The sequence below is a fragment of the Taudactylus pleione genome, unplaced genomic scaffold (genome assembly GCF_031769625.1).
Source record: "Taudactylus pleione unplaced genomic scaffold, aTauple2 ptg000085l, whole genome shotgun sequence".
NCBI classification, from domain to species: Eukaryota; Metazoa; Chordata; class Amphibia; order Anura; family Myobatrachidae; genus Taudactylus; species Taudactylus pleione.
In genome coordinates, this window is record NW_028284487.1 from 878,064 (window position 1) to 895,959 (window position 17,896).

Consider the following 17,896-nt stretch of genomic DNA (forward strand, 5'->3'; position numbering starts at 1 on the left):
CTTTAGGGGGCTGCTCCTGCAGCCCACCCCGCAGGGTGACCCGACTCCGGCCGGGCACCATCTAAAACTGAGGTGCCTGTGGCTCGGGGGCGGGGTATAGGGGAGGTTGGACCCAAGTGCATCCTGGGAGCAGCTAAAAGCTTTAACTCCGTGGTGCCCGAGGATCCAGCTATACCCCAAGGTCACCCTGTGGACCCTGAAGTAGAAACAGAGATAACAAAGGTAAGTTCTTACCATACCTCTTGTTATATCTGACATCTGATGTGTTTGCAGATTTCCATTAATTTAAACGCAGTCAAAAATCGTTCAATCGTTTGCAAATCGTTCATCCGACATATCTGACAGTGTGTATGCACCTTTAATGAGATTTGGAAAAACAGTAGACTACCATATAATGGAAACATTTTATTTCTAAGGATCTCTGGTAATTTGGAGCCAATTGCTATGAAGCCGTCTCAATAGTGTAAAAGTGTCCTCAATTGTTTGTTGTTTTTTTTATAAGATTTTGTAATATCTATTTTTCAGTATAATTTCATTAATATGAAAATGTTAATACAGTTATACTGAACAAGGGTTAAGTAGCTAGTACTTGCATAATGTGATAAAAAACAATTCACTTTGGGAAATAGGAGGGTATTTAAGCTATGACCTTGATTCTCCTCAACTAATGCTTCTATGCCAGAGAGTATTGCAAAATTGTGTTTGTGTAGTGGGAAACATGCTGTCTATTATCCAACTGCTATTGTGCATGTCCCATTCCTAGAGCTGCTATTCCATACTTTCGATAAAAAAAAAAAAAAAAAAGTAAATTTCTTGCAGTCAGATGAGCATGACGTCCATATCCTGCAAAAGGCAGTTGGACAATGTTAAAGTGTCACCCAATTCTCTAGGATATTTAGTGTTCACTCTAGCTCCGGCGACAGGCAGGGCGCCTGAGCTAGAGTGTGCACTTCTGAAAAGGGGCATGGCCATTGAAAAGGGGCGTGTCTAAGATGCATCTCGTTTTTGTCACTCTTGGGGGCGTGCCCGGCACTTACAGACATGCCGGGCAGCCCCCAAGCCCTGCTGAAAGGAATAGATGCCCAGCACATGCGCCCGGCGTCTATTCACCGGATCACCGCACATTCCCCACCCACGGGACACTGCGACCCGTGGGTGGAGACGGCCGTTTTAGCAGGGCGCTGCTCGGTAAGGGCAAGGAGCTTGGGTGCTCCAGAAGGAGGGCAGGGCACCGCGCCCTACTAAAAACAGCTTAGTAGGAATGCTGGAATGCTAGATATTGAAATTGAGAGCCTTCGGTAATGACCATCATCTTCCCACAGCTGGAAGTAGCCTGGTTTTACTTAAGAGATTTTTATGTATAACAAAATTGTATAATCTGGTTTTAAAAACAATGTTTTTATCATACTGGATTTCATTCTGGTGTTATGCTTTAAGGTGCAGGATTCTGCTTCCATTTCCTATTATTCTCAATGTAGATCAATCATAAAACCACCAACACAAGATTTTCAAAACAGCTCTTTATTTAGGGGAAAAGAAAATACACCAAATGTTATCATATGCAACTGGTTACAGGCAAGATCATTTTATTGTGTAGACTAATGGCACACATTCATTTAATTTTTCTGCCTAATACATTATCTGTTGTAATTGAAAACCCTTAATACAAGTCTGATTTTCCTATAATGAGCTTACATAAAGAACAACGAATAAGATTTTTATATATACAGATGCCTTCATCATATAAACAGATGGTTGTTGCGGTTTTTTGTAACCCAAGTTGCTAAACTGGTTTGAGAATACATTTTTGGTGAAAACTGCAAGCTGCAAAAACAAATCTTTAGGCAATGTTCTACTTCTCTTAGTTTACCAGCTTGTCTTATTCTAGAACAGGTAAATCTTTTTTCATTGCTGATCACCTTTTGGGTACACTACCATCAACAAAAAAGGGAGAGGCTGAGAATGCAGTGTCCTGTACAGTGACAGAATCTGCTGCAAACTAAGGGGCAGATGTACTAAGCTCTGGAAAGTGATAAACTACCAGTCACTTAGCTCCTAACGGTCATGCTGCAGGCTGTGTTTGATAAATGAGTTAGAAGCTGATTGGATGGTACTCTCTCCAATTTATCACTTTCCAGAGCCTAGTACAAATGCCCCAAAATGATAAAATAAGCTACAGCAATGAATTAACGGTTGAATACATACTTAAAACATGAATGTGTCTTACTTAAAAACAAATTTATGATTGTTAAGTTTCAGTTATTCTAAGTATGGACAAAAGTGGGTACTTAAATTTCAATATCTTTAAATCAGACAAGCAGATACTACACTTGTCAGGTCACTACCATGGTTACTTTGTGTCTAACCACAAGTAGCCATGCTAGACCTTTCAGTAGCAGATTTTTAGTTTATATTTAGAGGACACTTAGTAGTTCATTTACTTAACAGAAAAACTTAATACAAATTTGTTTGCATCATCCAGCAATAATATGTGGTGAACAGCCCATTTTGTTGTTACCACAACCACCTATGCATATTTCAGTAGGCTCATTCATTCTTAAAAACAAAACAAAAAAAAATTGAAAATTTTGGGATGTTTCACGATTTTGAAGCACGGAGGTAAAATTTTTTATTGCAAACGCGACCGAAGCCCGCGCCGGAACACGAAAATAGCTTACCTAAAATACAAGAAAGGTACAACATTGAAGTTCTGACCACCAACATATTGCAATACAGTATTTGGCTGTTAAAAGGTTAGGTTTTCATACCAATTTTTCACAATACTATAAAATCACAAGAGAATCAATAATAATTTTACTGGATTGAGAAAAAAAAAAAAAAAAGATTCTAGATGTATATGTTTGTTTGTGTGTACTTATGCTTTAAATTGGATATCAGACAAACATATAACACATTAACGATTCATGTCCATTGTGTGACACCGTTTAATTTCAACATTCATCATGGTACAGAAGCAGTTTGAAAAAAATAAATATAGGGAGTATGTTAGTTTGCAGAAAAGTAAAAAAAAAGTTTAAAGGGGAGATGTAATAAAGCTTGGAGAAAAAATTCTGAGATAAAGTACCAATCAGCGCCTGTCATTATTTTCAAACAGCCTGTAAAGTGAGTTAGAGCTGATTGGTTGGTACTTTATCTCAAATTGTATCTGTCTCCAAGCTTTATTAAATCTCCCAGAGTGTTTAATATAGTCCTTACAATGAAGCCTACAAAATGGACTGATTTTATTGTGGTACAAGTGAAGTTCCTTGAATAGAATAAAATTATAGCCATGTAAGACATCTATAGATTACAGTTAATGGTCTCTCTTGAGGGCTTTTGATATATGTTTACAAGCAACTGTAAGTTAGTGTTCACGCTAGGCTGTATTAGCAGGGCGCCGTGCCCCGCTTTTTAACTGGCAAAATACGCCCTGCCCTTTTTATCGGCGCCCTGTTAAGACAGCCTGCCCACTACCTTTCTGTCGCCGCGTGAATAGATGCCACATCTATTTACATTAAAGGGAGAGTTTGGGGGAAGCCCAGCACCTACGCCCCAATCAGTGACGCCGCCGGATGGGCACGCCCCTAACATTGCTGGACGGGACTGCGCCTTCTTCACCAGCTAGCCTCACCTCTTTTCGTGAGCGCGCTAATGCCCCTGCACCCATGCGCCCTGCCTGGCCGAAGTCCTAGGGGGAACACTATAACTGATGTATTTCCATACCATAACACTTTTTTTGCTTTTCTGTATGACTGAGATTGCAAGCAGCCAGGATAACTTACTTCATTATACTACCCAAACTAAAGGCAAATAAAATAAATAGAAATTCACCAAACCTAGACATTCAGCCTATAACCCATGTGAGGGTTGCTAAACTGGGCAGACCAAGTGATGTGAGAAATTAGTGAGAAATATAGTGTAAAGAAATCTACTGATTGTCTGAAAATAAAGCAAGTTTTTAGCTGCAGTAATAAAAAGTTGAGCAGTAGGAGGCGAGTAGCAGAAATTGCTAGCACATTAGATATAAGAGAAGATCTCTAAAAATTTGTGGTGCTTTAAATTGATTAACAGGCAGTCACAGAAGTTACTGAAAGGCTTTCCATACATTACTTTGCAATTCAATTACATAAATATGAGAGATTTAAATAGTGACTTTAAAGGGATAATAAAAAGACAAAAAGTCACTAGTCAATGGGCATGATTCTATTCAACGCAATGTAAATCGCGCCGGGAGACAGCTCCCGGAGCCATTCAATTCATCGCGATGTTAGGTCGGGGTAGGCTCGTTCTCGCGCTTTAAACAGGGTGTTTAGGCGCGGTAACGGGCATTCCCCGACCTAACTTCCCGGTGCGAGGCCATTTTCAAGGCGCGAAGGGCAGAAAACAGCCTCGCGCCGGGACTTTTGTCAGATTTCTGCTCTCATCCCTGGAGGGATGAGAAGAAGAAATCATTAGTCGGACTTGGCAGCGCGGTGTATTGAATAGCTCCGGGAGCTCACTCCCGGCGCTATTTACATCGCGTTGAATAGAATCGTGCCCAATAAGATTTCACTAAAAAAAAACAACACTCCCACTTTCTTATTCCCCGTCTGTAGCCAAATATAAATTATGGAAAGTACTGAACAAAAAGCCTATGTATACATACACTTGGCCTCCTTTGATAGCGGAGTCCAGGTAACTTATTTCCATAATGCCTGCTAAAAGTTGAACAGATGCGTCTCCGCTTACAGTAAAATATAAATGCAATATTCCCTAATCACTTACCTGTATTAGTGTGCAAGTGGTAGGATTAACACCAATATTTGTCCTTTAACAATCATTCAAAAGATATGCAATGCTAAATGGTTACTAGTCACTACATTAATGGCTGAGCAGCACAAATAAGGTGGTACATTTTTACATCTTACATCTAAAACCTGCTCTATTTAGAAATGTCTAACTCTGTACCAAAATAACTTGTAAATTAGATACATGTGTTAAAATTAAAAATATGTGGGAACATTACACATGGCAAATAAGGAACTGGCTTCAAAATTATCCAGTTTCCCAGAATGAACAGCGAGTGATCAAAGTAACGTGTTAAGGGAACTGAACAGGGTAGGAAATATCCCAAAGGGACATAAAGTGGAAAGAGAAGGAAAATTAAAAAATCAGGATAAACAAAAACAATTTTTTTTTTTTTAGAAGACAAAAAAAAAAAAAACACTAAGTAAAAACCCTCACCTCCACAGCTTAGAAATACCGCGACCGATCACCGTAGGGTTCCCGGGTGTATCGTGAGGCATCATAGACGGAGCTCCGAGCGCCAGGGGTTAATCTACGCTCAGATAGATATCCATCCATACCGGCGGATGCAGCAGAGCGGCGTACGGGGCTTCGATCTCGTGAGAAATAGTTGGGAATTGGAGGAGGTGGCGGTAACAGATGCCTCTCGTATGGATAGGACTCCATTCGCTTTCTGTGTGTTAGAGAGGACACCGATGGAGGGGGAAGAGGAGGCAGCCGGCGATCCATATAGGCATCATAGGATGAGGGACGCATACGGTAGCGATGGTAATAGTCTATGAGGTTGCGTCGTTCCCGCTCATCATAATACATACGCTCGGCGTAGGCAGCAGCCGCACTGCGCATTGGGACATAAGGATCAGCGAATGGGTCAGGACCGTAGGGCGCCGCCAGCTCCATTTCTTGAGCCATTTGGTCTAAAGGACACACTCCGGACCAGTGACCATTCTTCCCGCAACGGTAGCATAGACTTCGTTCTCCCATTCCCGGGGTGACTCGCAGACGGCTTGTGGAGAGCTGAACGTGCATCCGTTTGCCTTCAAGAGAGCATACGCGAAAAGGGTTGGTGAGGAGAAGTCAAGGACATCTCCCTTTCTTTCAATTTACTAATATGTCTAATTACAAATTATACTAAACAGACTTGGGTAAGCTTATATAGAATTAAAATGTACAATATTAAAAAAGTGGAGTTAGACAGGTGACGAGAAATACTAGGGAGAGGCTATTCATCACACTGATCACATTTAATGCATTTTTGGATGAGCTACTAATCTTTTCTTTTCCTCTTGAGATTTAATTAATTGAATTGGTTGTATTACCAGCACAAATCTACAAAACACAAAATAAAAATTTTTCCTAGTTCCTCAATTTAGGTTTGAAAAAAAAACAAACAAAAAAAAAACACAGAAATTCTCTCGTCAAGTTCTATGTTCCAGTCTCCGAAATATTGGCAACACCCATCTTCCTTATAAGTATTGTATACTTTAGTAAAGTATACAATACTTACAAAATATTCCAGATAGGGGGTAAATTTTCAAAGGAGGTCCCAGAACTATTCAATTGTCCATCGTGTCCTGCACCTAGGGCTAAAATCAATTAGCGTCGAAAACGGCGATTTTGTTGCCAAAAAAAAAAACAACCAGGCGAAAACGGCAAACAAGAGAAAATGGAGAAAGAAAACTGGTGAAAAGTTCTCTCCATCCCAGACTAGGAGGAAAAAAATAAAAAAAACGCAAAATCCCTATCTTTTGCCTAAAAATGTGGGGATTTCTTTCAGAACAATTTGGACAACCCCCTAATGATAAAATACCCCCAAAGTTTTTCGTAAGTTGCGTACTTTGGCAAAAATAGACCACGCAATTTTTGGTTGAAAAAAAAAAAAGTGATATAGAAAGCAATTTGTTTTCCAGGAAATTACTGTTCCACGTAAATTGGGGGTAAGTTAAAATGGGTGCAAGTAAATTTTTGTGTCTTAAAAACGCAATTTTAAAAACAGGTAATAAACCACCTGTTGTGACCGCTTGCGATGTTTAACACTTGACATATTCATCCCGCCCCAGAAAAGTCAGACCCAATACATTAAAACCATTTTCAACGTTTTTCACCCAAAACTTGCCCACTCGTTATTGTGCCAAAGTACGCAACTTAAAAATTTCTGCTAATTATCGGGGGGAGGGGTTCTGAAAGAAATCCCCACATTTTTTGCCAAAAATTAGGGATTTTTGCATTCTCTCTCTCTCCTGGTCTGGAGAAACACACTTCAATTTTTATTCTCAATTGTCGCCGATGGCGAAAAAAAAATCAGTTTTCGCCGCTAATTGAATATGGCCCTTAGTCGGGAGTTGCCGGTTACCACGTCGAGGAGCAGATGTATGAAACTCTGGAAAGTGATAAACTGGAGAGTGACGGACCAGCCACTCAGCTCCCAACTGTCATGTTACAGGCTGTGTTTGAAAAATGACAGTTGGGAGCTGATTGGTTGGTCGTTTATCACTCTCCACTTTCACTTCCCAGAGCTTCATACATCTGCAAGTGTTTAGTCGCAGTAACTGGCATTCTCCGACCTAAGTGCTGGCTGCAATGCTGTTTACGCATATGCTAAGCCGGAAAACAGTGCAGCCCTAGTTTAGTCTGATTTCTGCTCGCACCTCAGGAGAGTGAGCAGAAATCCACTAGTCGGGGGTTAATTGAATAGCTCTGGAAACTCCTTCCCGGCCGTATTCCAATCACACTGAAGTCAAATTGCCCCCATAATGTTCACCAGAGAACGGATAATAAAACTCTTATTTATTTCTCTTTTCTGCACTGGAAGAGCTAAGAGCACACATCTGTCAGACAACCAGTACAAGCATAAACTATCAAGTAAAACTTTGGGGAAATATGCTTCCGGCAGGAGAAAAGGAGCACTGCTCACAGACATCACAGTACCCGTCAGGTCAGGCAGAAAATAGTAATAGGTAAGGTGACTAGAACTTTATTAAACTCTGCCCTAAACTGATTTTTTTTCATTTTCTATGGCACATCTAACCACCAATTTAAATAGAATAACGATCCACTTAATTATTCTTCCTTTACCTTTCAGTCAATTCGGTGAACTACTTTGAGAATGCCAATACAAAATTACTGCCGTCACGTCACTGCTACTACAGATGAACACTATACGATAAATCATTCCGAAGCGGATCACATTGTATAGTGTGTACACAATCTGTCGTTCATCGCATTGTCTCATCTGGTGTTCTGCACGGCAGATGGGACAAAGCAATGTACGACGCAGTGATGTTCTGTGCAGCATGTAACACTGGTCCATCGTACATATGCAGTGTGTTCAGCGTGCGAATGTATCAATGCATCACACTGTTGCTGGGTCACACCACTGTATGGCGTATACCCAATTTAAGGCAATATTACAGAGCAGCATATTCTACAAAACAACCAATAGGTAATGTTCACCTGAAATCTAAGGCATTCAAGACAAATGAAAATCAAATCTGTTGTTGTCTTTGTGCTTTGATTACATTTGGTGCCTCTAGGTTTTCCCTTCCCTTTCAGGATTACATACTCACCTCATGATCTGCTTGTCAGAAAACTCTGTGCCAATACTCCATAAGAGTACCAAATGAGACAGGTCCACGACTAAATGGTCAATGTACATCTCACTTCCTAACATGAGAAGCCCTTTTACCTCAGATTGTCAGCTTGTTTGCAAAGGTATATATACACAGCAGTTTCATGTAATTGTATGTTTGTATCACAATCCCCTCAGAATTCAGCACTGATAACTGTTCGCACATTATAAAGATATTGGGGGGGGGGGGGGGATTCAATTGCCTTTTTTTGTGCGGTAAAAACGGGTAATTACGCTCCATTTTTACTGCACGAAAAATGTCCCGTTCGGGCAAACACACATTGGATCCAGGATAAGTTCCCAGGTCCATGTGTTTTCGCGATCTCGCGAAAGAACTGCTCTTATCGGGGGTTTTATTTCACCTGCCTCCGGTCAGGAGAAAAAAAATCCACAATGGTGCCGGCTTCCTGTGAGCATCCCCATACATGCTGCTATGTGCTGGGCTGCAGTGGGACAAGGTAATCTCCTCTCCTTTGGAGGGGTGCGATCACACCGATTACGGACCTCGTGAATCTACCGCTGGCCCTGCCCTACAGGGGTATGGCCACACCTCACGATTAGGCCACACCCCCAACAAGCTCAGAGTTTTGGGGCTAATTTATTTAGCTGGGGGTAAAGTACCACAGCTACTTGAATTCCCCCCACTGTGTACCAAGGACAACGTGCTGAGATTGGAGAGAGTGGAGGTCGTGTATGAGCAGTTTATGCTGTCTGTTCTGAAGAAGCACTGTTGAATTGTCAGACTAACAGCTCTGACAATTAACAGTCATGGCACCTACATATTTACAGCAATGAATCTCAGAACAGATCCTTTACCTGGCAGACTTATACTAATGGAGAACAGTTCCTTTACCTGGTAGAATTATACTAATTAAGAACAGTTCCTTTACCTGGTAGAATTATACTAATTAAGAACAGTTCCTTTACCTGGTAGGATTATACCAATGGAGAGGTCAGCTAATTTTGCTCTCTACCTACAAACATGGCAACTATTCATTAGCAAAAAGGTCTCCAATGAAACGTTAAAACTAGCACATTTCAGCTCCAAATCTTAAATTCTAATTAAGACTAGAATAACTTCATGTGTAAACAAAAAAAAAAAATAGGTTATTGATCCAAAGCTCGATCTCAGACTAAAACCATCTTAAATATTAATCAGGAATAACTGGAGTCTCCATTACGATAGGTTCAAGGACCACTGAGCCTAAAATATAAAATGAATTGTTACATACATAACACTTTTTTTTTTACTACAAACAGTCAGAACTACAATATATTGCTTTCAGTATTTCGTGCAGCAGACTAAACGTATATATGCCTTAAGCCAAGTCTAAAAATAGGACTGTTATTTTGCCTTTACTCAAGTCTGTAAAGAATTTGGAATATATTCTTGCTATTTTGTGTCTTTTTCCCCGCTGATGGGCAAAAATTATTCTCTTTTACTGTACATCATAAAACATATCTTTTCTAATCATTGCTCACATGAGAACATAGGACCGCGAGCTTACCTATGTGTTAATGGGCGAACTATCCTATTAATTCGTCTGAATTAATAGGATAGGGAGAAAAAAAAATTATTAGCAAAAAAAATTCCCAGTTTTTCGCAAATCACGGGGATCAATTAGAGCCCGAACAGTGTTCGGGGCTAACAGGATATGGCCCTAAGTGTAACGTAACATTATCACCAATATGGGCCTCATGCATGAATTGCACAACACAAAAGGTGTTGGTGCAGTGTAGTTAGATTGTGTGCAGAGATGCTTAGGAGATGATTGTGTGTTTATTTTTTTTAAGGGAAAGTGAAATGGTCACACCAAAACAGCACTTTCACTAAATATTTCCATTAATCTTTTAAAAGTATTGTTTTGTTGAACCTTATTTATGGCTTAAATTAACATGGACCTCAAACATGTACATGCAAGTGTGCCTCTGACAAAACATTAAGATCCGACTAGTCTAACTACATGAGTTGTAAGCAGACCACTCTTAAAAATATCTTTAGATAACTAAATGCCCAGCCCCAAAACTAACTATCTGCTCCGCCTATAACTGATAATCACACCACACATTAGGTTTCACCTTTGAATTCAAAGTTGTTCAAATTTCTGATGGCTTCCAGTGCTTCCTCCGCTTTCTCCATGTGAACAAAGGCATAATCTTTTACAATATCGCATTCAAGCACAGATCCGTACTCTTCAAATTTTTCGCGCAACTCATCACTGGTGATGTCTGTGCTAAGGCTGCTCACATGAAGCTTGGTGGAGGCTTTGGGTTTGCCTCTGCTGTGCTCCACATTGATGGATACCCCATGTAGCTTGTAGTGGTTCAGATTGTGAACAGCTTCATCTGCAGACTTTTTGTCTTCCATGTGGACAAAGCCAAAATTTGTTATGATGTCACATTCTGTTACTGTACCAAACTGCTCAAACAGTGACTTCAGCTCTACCTGAGTCGCTTCAGTTGGGATGTTACCTACAAATAGTTTTACCATCTTGACTAGCTTGAGAAAATGGGAGAGATAAAAAAAACAAGAAAATTCTTTTAATTGAAATTAGATTTCATTTTCCAAGTCTGCATAATTTATTACTAAATAATCAACTTCCAGGATTGCTAATGTCAATGTGATCATAACTGCAGAAACAAGCACGTTTGTCCCAACACTTAAATTATAAAAGATTCAAAGCAGAACCAAAAACATTCAATATCTAACAAAACATTATAAAAGCACTTTAGTAACAAAAATAACGCAACAGAATTGAGCTTTCAATCAAGATATTGCGACATGCTTTGTCTTACCACTCATTACACCGGGTGTGGTATAAAAGATAAACCTTTAAAAGATCGACAATGTCTAGACAGACACCAGATGTTAGACAGGCAATATGTCAACAGGGACAAAAGATCGACAGGATCAAAAGGTCTACATGAAAATGGACACAGGCTTTTTTTCTTCTGACCCTAATCTTCATACTTGTACCTACCCCTCCCTCCTGGTGCCCAATCCTCACGCAAGTGCCTAACCCTAAGAAAAAAAAAGTGTTGGCCATATTAGCGGCGACCTTCTGTCCATGTGGACCTTTTGCCTGTCTAACATCTGGTGTCTATCTAGACATTGTCGAACTTTAAACTGTTTATCTAGTCCGGAATTTCCATAACACCTCATCTAGTGTTCACTCTAGGTCCAGCGGCAGGCAAGGCACCAGACCTAGAGTTAGAGCACTTCTGTGTGTGCCCACGAAAAGGGGGTGCGGCCAATGACAAGAAGCGTGTCTTTATGACATCCCCCTTTCATCACTCTTGGGGGCATGCCTGGTACTTATGGACAGCCCCCAAGCGCCGCTATTTAATTATTTTATCGGGTGTCCATTATTTAACTGATAGGCGTTTGCCGAAGCAATTCAAATGTTTCTCTTGGGGGCTCGTGCTGCATGTGCGTGCCCAACAGCACCAGGTTTAGCCAGGCATAGCAGCCAACCCTGTCTAAAGTACTGCTTTAAGCACCTAAATTCCCGTTAGGGCGCCCCAAGTGCCAACTTATCACATTTCAAAAGCACAGGGTACAGGCACAGATAGTAGCTAACCCCATCAAAGTCCAGCTTTGCATAGCCAAACTCCCACTTGGGACACCCAAATGCAGACTTTTTACACATTTCTGCTCGCCACCTCGGGAGGCGGCAAGCTGAAATGTGTGCAGCCGCAGCTATTCACACCCCAACTGAACAAGTGAATTGCTCCATTGGGCTCACAAAAGAAACAGCCGCGGCTAAACAATTGAATCGCCCCCCAAAGTGGCTAAACCTGTCTAAAGTCCTGGTTTTCAACATGATTTGAATGGCACCGGGAAGGAGTTCCAGCAGCTATTCAAATGACCGAACTGTGCCCTGCACTTAGCCGGAAGATGCCATTTAAAGCGCCTTAAGCCAGGTGTTAAGTCACTACAACCGACATTCTCAGACTTAAGCGCCAGCCGCAATGCTGCTAGCACACATACTAAGCAGAAAAACAGCATTGCAACCTAGTTTAGTCATATTACTGCTCACACCTCAGGAGAGAACGAGCAGAAATCCTCTAGTCGGGAGTTTACAGAGCTCAATGTGCGCTGTCTTGGGAGTTATCCTAAACTCCATCTCCTTTAAACCACACATTCAGCACCTCTCGCAGTCCAGCTGTTTCCACCTAAAAAATATCTCCAGGATTAGACCCTGCCTCACCCAGGATGCCACTAAAACCCTCATACACTCACTGGTCATCTCCAGAATGGACTACTGTAACCTTCTCCTAGCTGGCCTTCCAGTCTCTCACACCTCTCCACTACAATCAGTCCTCAATGCTGCCGCTCGGTTCATCTTCCTCTCCAGACGTTCTACATCTGCTTCCCTCTCCTTCAAATGCCAAGTCAAGGTTCTTACACTTGCCTACAAAGCCCTCACCAAATCCTCTCCCACATACATTTCTGACCTTCTCTCCCTTCACACTCCCACCAATATTGTTTAACAAATGCATACCACCTCTCTTGGCAACTGATTACTTCCTTCCACTCCCACATCCAAGATTTTGCCAGTGCTGCTCCCTACCTTTGGAATGATCTCCCTGTCAGACTCTCCACCTCTCTACAAATCTTCAAACGGGCTTTCAAGACCCACTACTTCATCAACGCCTTCCAGCTCTCATCCTTCATGCTCTTTCCTCCCTATTTTCCCCTTCTGTATCAGGCCTGTCTGTCTGCTCCTCCCCTTTAGAATGTAAGCTCTCACGACCAGGGACCTCTTCCCTCATGTGCTTCTCTTTACATTTTCTTCTACTCCTTACTCCCCATAAGGGCACTTAACACTCGACTGCCAAATCCCTGCTGCTTATTGCGAGTGCTTTAATCACATAAATCTCTATATAGCTCTCTCTTTATATCTATGGGCGGAATTCAATTGAGTCCATCCCCTATCGCGCCCGACGGAGCTATTCAATTCTTGCTCCGGTCGGGCGCGATCAGCTGCCAGCGCTACATTTCAGCTCGCAGCCCCAGGGGGATGAGAGCTAAAATGTGCTAAAAGTGACCTGTTTGGGCGCCCAAACATCACTTTTCGCGGTCGCGCCCAGCACTTTGGTCGGGTTTAGCCGCTTTACGCGGCTAAACCTGACCTCTATGGGCGGGATCAGCGCATAAATCGGCCTCAATTGAATAGCGGCCCGCGATCTCCCATCACTTTAGACGGGCTATCCGGGCGGCGTAATCAATTGAATTCCGCCCTATATCTCTATAAATCGTGTCCTTGTCATGCACTAAGTTACTTGTTCACTTATTAGTTTTATGTACTATGTAAGGCGCTGCAAAACACTTGTGGCGGCATATAAAAGGCTAACAATAATAATACAGCTCCAGGAACTCCTTCCCAGTGCTATTCAAATTGCACTGCATTGAATCACCCCCAAAGATATAATGGGGTCAATTCAATTAGGGGTGATGCAAGATTGCACATTCCTAAACAATGTACATGCGTTGAGCAGTAAGCACAAACTCCATACATACAGCATGTATCATTGTGTATTTGGCTGCAAACCACAATGGAGATGAGGCAAAACACAATATAGCACAAATGTAAGGGACATTGCTGGCATTCAAGCACCGTCACAACGGCACATTGTTTCTATAGTCCCTTCAGTTGGTTGCACATTGCCTACACCACAATAGTGTCTAAAGCAATGCCTGTATCCTAAAGACTAGAGCACATTAACCATTTTCCATTTGCTTAGTACTGTTGTCATATTTGACCATATGAGATCATAACTAGCAACTATTGGCCAGTTCTCAGTGTAAGAGAGCAGAACAAAGAAAGAAAGCGACACAAGACATCCAATAAGTAAATGAATTTCTTACATCACGCAGGAAAGGGTCCGACCAGCACAATCTAAGGGGCCCTTAGTGTATATGCTACGCTGTGCAGCTACATTGTATAATGCCCTATTTCCGCTTAACCCAGTGCAAACCAAACTATATCAAATAAACTAATTTCATCCAAAATTGGATCATATAAAAAACAACACATACGACTGGTTTGGAAGACTAAAAATAAGAAAAGCATGACGCAATGTTACGCCTGGGCCGTAAAAACCTATTGTAGCAGAGCATTTAGCCCTTCCATCTGCACTGCATGTACAATGTATAGTGTGATTCTGTGTACGGCTTAGTAATAATCATGGACATTACACATACCCTACATGTACAGCCCGCAGACACAAAACACACAGTAACGAGGTATATCAGGATGCTACTAGAACATAAGCCGGGGAAACAAAATGACTACCCATGATGTTACCAGGACCCGGCCATACTACCCCTCCCTTCCCCAAGCTGCCGGACCCGAACCAAGAAAACCCTCATTACCTGTATTAAGGTCAGCAGTTACACACAAGGGACGAGACACACACCTCCTTTCCCCACGCGCGAACAACACAAAATGGCAGCTAACTGCCGTCGCCCACAGCCCAGGGAAAGAGAGGGGCGGAGCTCTAACGTAAAGTCTTCTCATTGGACTTTGACGGTCGTCATGCTGTGTCACAATTGGTCAGGAACGTAGATGGTGAAACGTCACAATAGTGATGATTGGGTGACTCCGGTTGTATGTGCGCATCTCACTGACGGACATTACGAGTAGGCTCGGGCCGCAGTTCACTGTGTGTGTAAAGTGTTATTTGCTGTGTAAGCCGCCACAGACCAATAAGGCAGCGGCCATTTTGTTGTTCAATTATTGTGTTTCCGTTGTACACATTAACTACAGCACTAACAGAACGTCAGAGATTTAATGGGGCCTATTCATCATCACTTAATTTTTGCAAAAGCAGGTGAACATTAACATATTCACCTGCAATTGTAAAAATTAAGTTATCGGGCCATTCATTAAGAGGGTAAAGCAGGAAATATCACAGATATCTCCTATGTACCTTCATTTTGCAAACTGTCCTGCTGTCCCCATACACTAGTATGGGGACAGAATTCATCACGCTCCAAAAATACAATATTTTCAGAGCTTGACTGCGGTAGCAATCGCCATCTTCAGAATGCTCCCACTTTTGTATCACAACTCGCTTGAGTTGCACCCCTGTCCGGCTCCTTCAGCCGGACATTTCACAGAAATCTTCTAATTAGCACTGCAGATCGCAGTCCCCATTATTATCAATGGGGACTACAATCTGACCCCTATGTACTAAACTCTTTTTGGAGTTTAGCATCGGTAGTTTACACAGATGGCGTAAGCTACCGTTAGCCTACGGCAGGGGTCTTCAACCTTTGGCCCTCCAGCTGCTGTGGAACTACACATCCCAGCATGCCCTGCCACTGTTTTGATATAACAGTATGCTAAAACTGTGGCAGGGAATCCTGGGATCTGTAGTTCCACAGCAGCTGGAGGGCCAAAGGTTGAAGACCCATGGCCCACTGGGTCTCCTGTGGCAGGAGAGAGATCTTTCAATCTCTGCCCCGCAGCCCCCGGCCAGTTCCGGAAGCTAACGCTGTGGCCATCCGCAGCATCAGCTTCCCCGGGGAAGTCTTTCACTTTCTGCCGAGGATATAACTCGCGAGGACAGTGGTTATGTCGTGAGGACATACTTGTCTACTTTGGCTCTCTCCTTCCGGGAGGGAGCGGTCAGGCTTCCACGGATGGGGGGGGTTGTGTTGCATCTGAAAGGGGGTGTGATACGGGGATGATGCTCCATTGGGGACAGAGCATGGGGCGCAAAGCTATTGCGTCATCATGGCCCCATCCCCCTTCGCATTGCCTAAATTAACGGCACTGTGAAGTAGAGGGCGAGGCCATAATGACGCGATTCAGCGCAAATTGTGTAACCCCCCCCTGGTGCGGGGATTCTGTCGGACGGGAGGGCGGCCGCCGGGAGGATTGCCTGCCGTTCCAGGGGTCCGGGAGCGGCACCCGATTTTCAGGAGGGTAGGCAAGTCTGGGTTACTGCACCGAGTTACCGGTAGTAAATAGCTGGGATATTTTTGTTCAAAATTAAAATATTCCCAGCGATTTGGACCATTAATAATCGTGGCAGTACCAAGATTATTAATACATGGGCCCCTAAAGCCGGCCATACACTGCCTGATAGGGTTGCAGACACTCAAACATGACCCCTTACACCAGGTACAAAATGCTCTGCTTATGGACTTCCCACCAAATATATGATTGCAGCCACCTGTGTTGAAACACCCTTCTCATCAATTAACTAGCTCAAAACAGGTGACTCATAAATTAGGTGGAAAATCCAGGAGCAGAGCATTTTGTACCTGGTGGAAGGGGAGATGTTGGAGGGTAGGGGTCAGGTGCCTGCTGCCGGATAGCTGGAGTGCCTCCTGTGTCCATACACTACACCATGGGGTCAATCCAATTAGCTGCTATGACCTCGCGGGTGCGAGTCATTGCGGCAATGGACACACTTTACAGCAGCCCAAATTCGCTTAAAAGTGCTCGCAGCCCAGTAGAGCTTCGAGCAAAATTCAACAATTCGGGCTGTGAAAGGTGCAAGGTGCCGGTCCGTTGCTGGCAACTCGCACCTTTCAAATTCAGGGCCGAATATAATTAGTCACGAAAAGCCGAAGTTGGCGAAAAGCGCTATGTTTTCGCCTCATTCGCCTGTTTGGACGCAATGTTTTCTCCATGTGCGTCCCCACTTTTTGCCCTATTCAATTCCAAAATAGGCGAAAATGCAGATAGGCGAATGTAGCTAATAGCGAAAGTTTCGAAACTAGCGAAAAGAACAGCATCTTTTGGGGAAATCAGTCTTTACCCCATAAAAATCCTAATTGACCCTGGGAATCAATATAGAGGAGTATAAATTGCCCTAATAAAAGTATTTAGTGATCTTATATTGAGTCAAAGGGCTCTTACCACTGGCTCTCCAGACACACTACTGGCTTTCAAAGCCACATCTCACCACCGGCTCTCCAGCCACACTACCTGCTCAAAGCTGCATCTCAATACTGACTCTCCAGCCACACTACTGGCTCTCAAAGCCACATCACTGGCCTCCAAGCCACTGCATCAACTCTTCAAATTGTACGACCGGCTTTAGCCGCACCATTGGCGCTCTAAGCCGCACCATCGGCTCTCATAGCCACACCATCGGCTTCTTAGCCGTACTACAGACTTCTATCCCAGTTTCAAATATTTTCTGCTAGTTTCTGGTTTCCGGAGGTAACCAGGGTAAACCTCTACTACTTCGAGTATTAAGTCCAGGCGGCCACTTAAGTACCGGTGAACATCTTCCAGTTCTAAGGGAACAGCGGGTGGCTGTTAGTGGCGGAAGACCTGGTTAGCCTGGTTCTAGGGGTTTACACGGGACAGCCTAGGAATCTGTAGCAGTTAAAAATTTGGGGTACATGTAAATGAGTACTACAGGTTGAGTCTCCCATATGCAGATATTCCGAAACACGGAATATTCCGAAATACGGAATATTTTTAGCATGAGATAGTGAAAATTTTGATTTTTGAT

The 17,896-nt window shown here is 42.8% G+C and overlaps 1 protein-coding gene across 2 annotated transcripts; it reads right to left on the reverse strand.

Annotated features, from left to right (window-relative positions):
- Nucleotides 1-1,505: 1,505 nt before the first annotated feature.
- Nucleotides 1,506-14,901, reverse strand: LOC148529270 (RNA-binding protein 4B-like). 2 transcript variants are annotated; one of them, XM_088468298.1, is made up of 4 exons: nt 14,793-14,901; nt 10,493-10,909; nt 5,224-5,822; nt 1,506-2,678 (listed from the first exon to the last, which is right to left on the reverse strand). In XM_088468298.1, exons 2-3 carry the CDS (start codon nt 10,902-10,904, stop codon nt 5,233-5,235), a joined length of 1,002 nt encoding a protein of 333 aa, XP_088324424.1. In that variant the 5' UTR covers nt 10,905-10,909; nt 14,793-14,901; the 3' UTR covers nt 1,506-2,678; nt 5,224-5,232. The 2 variants fall into 2 exon arrangements, with proteins under 2 accessions (XP_088324424.1, XP_088324423.1); XM_088468297.1 differs by having other exon boundaries at nt 10,493-10,913.
- Between the last annotated feature and the right edge of the window lie 2,995 nt (nt 14,902-17,896).

Excerpts from the sequence above, each read along its gene's own strand:
- LOC148529270 (XM_088468298.1), bottom strand. The coding sequence starts at position 10,904 with ATGGTAAAACTATTTGTAGGTAACATCCCAACTGAAGCGACTCAGGTA. Across the intron at positions 5,823-10,492 it reads GAACAACTTTGAATTCAAAG|GCAAACGGATGCACGTTCAG; the intron begins GTGAAACCTAAT and ends GCTCTCTTGAAG.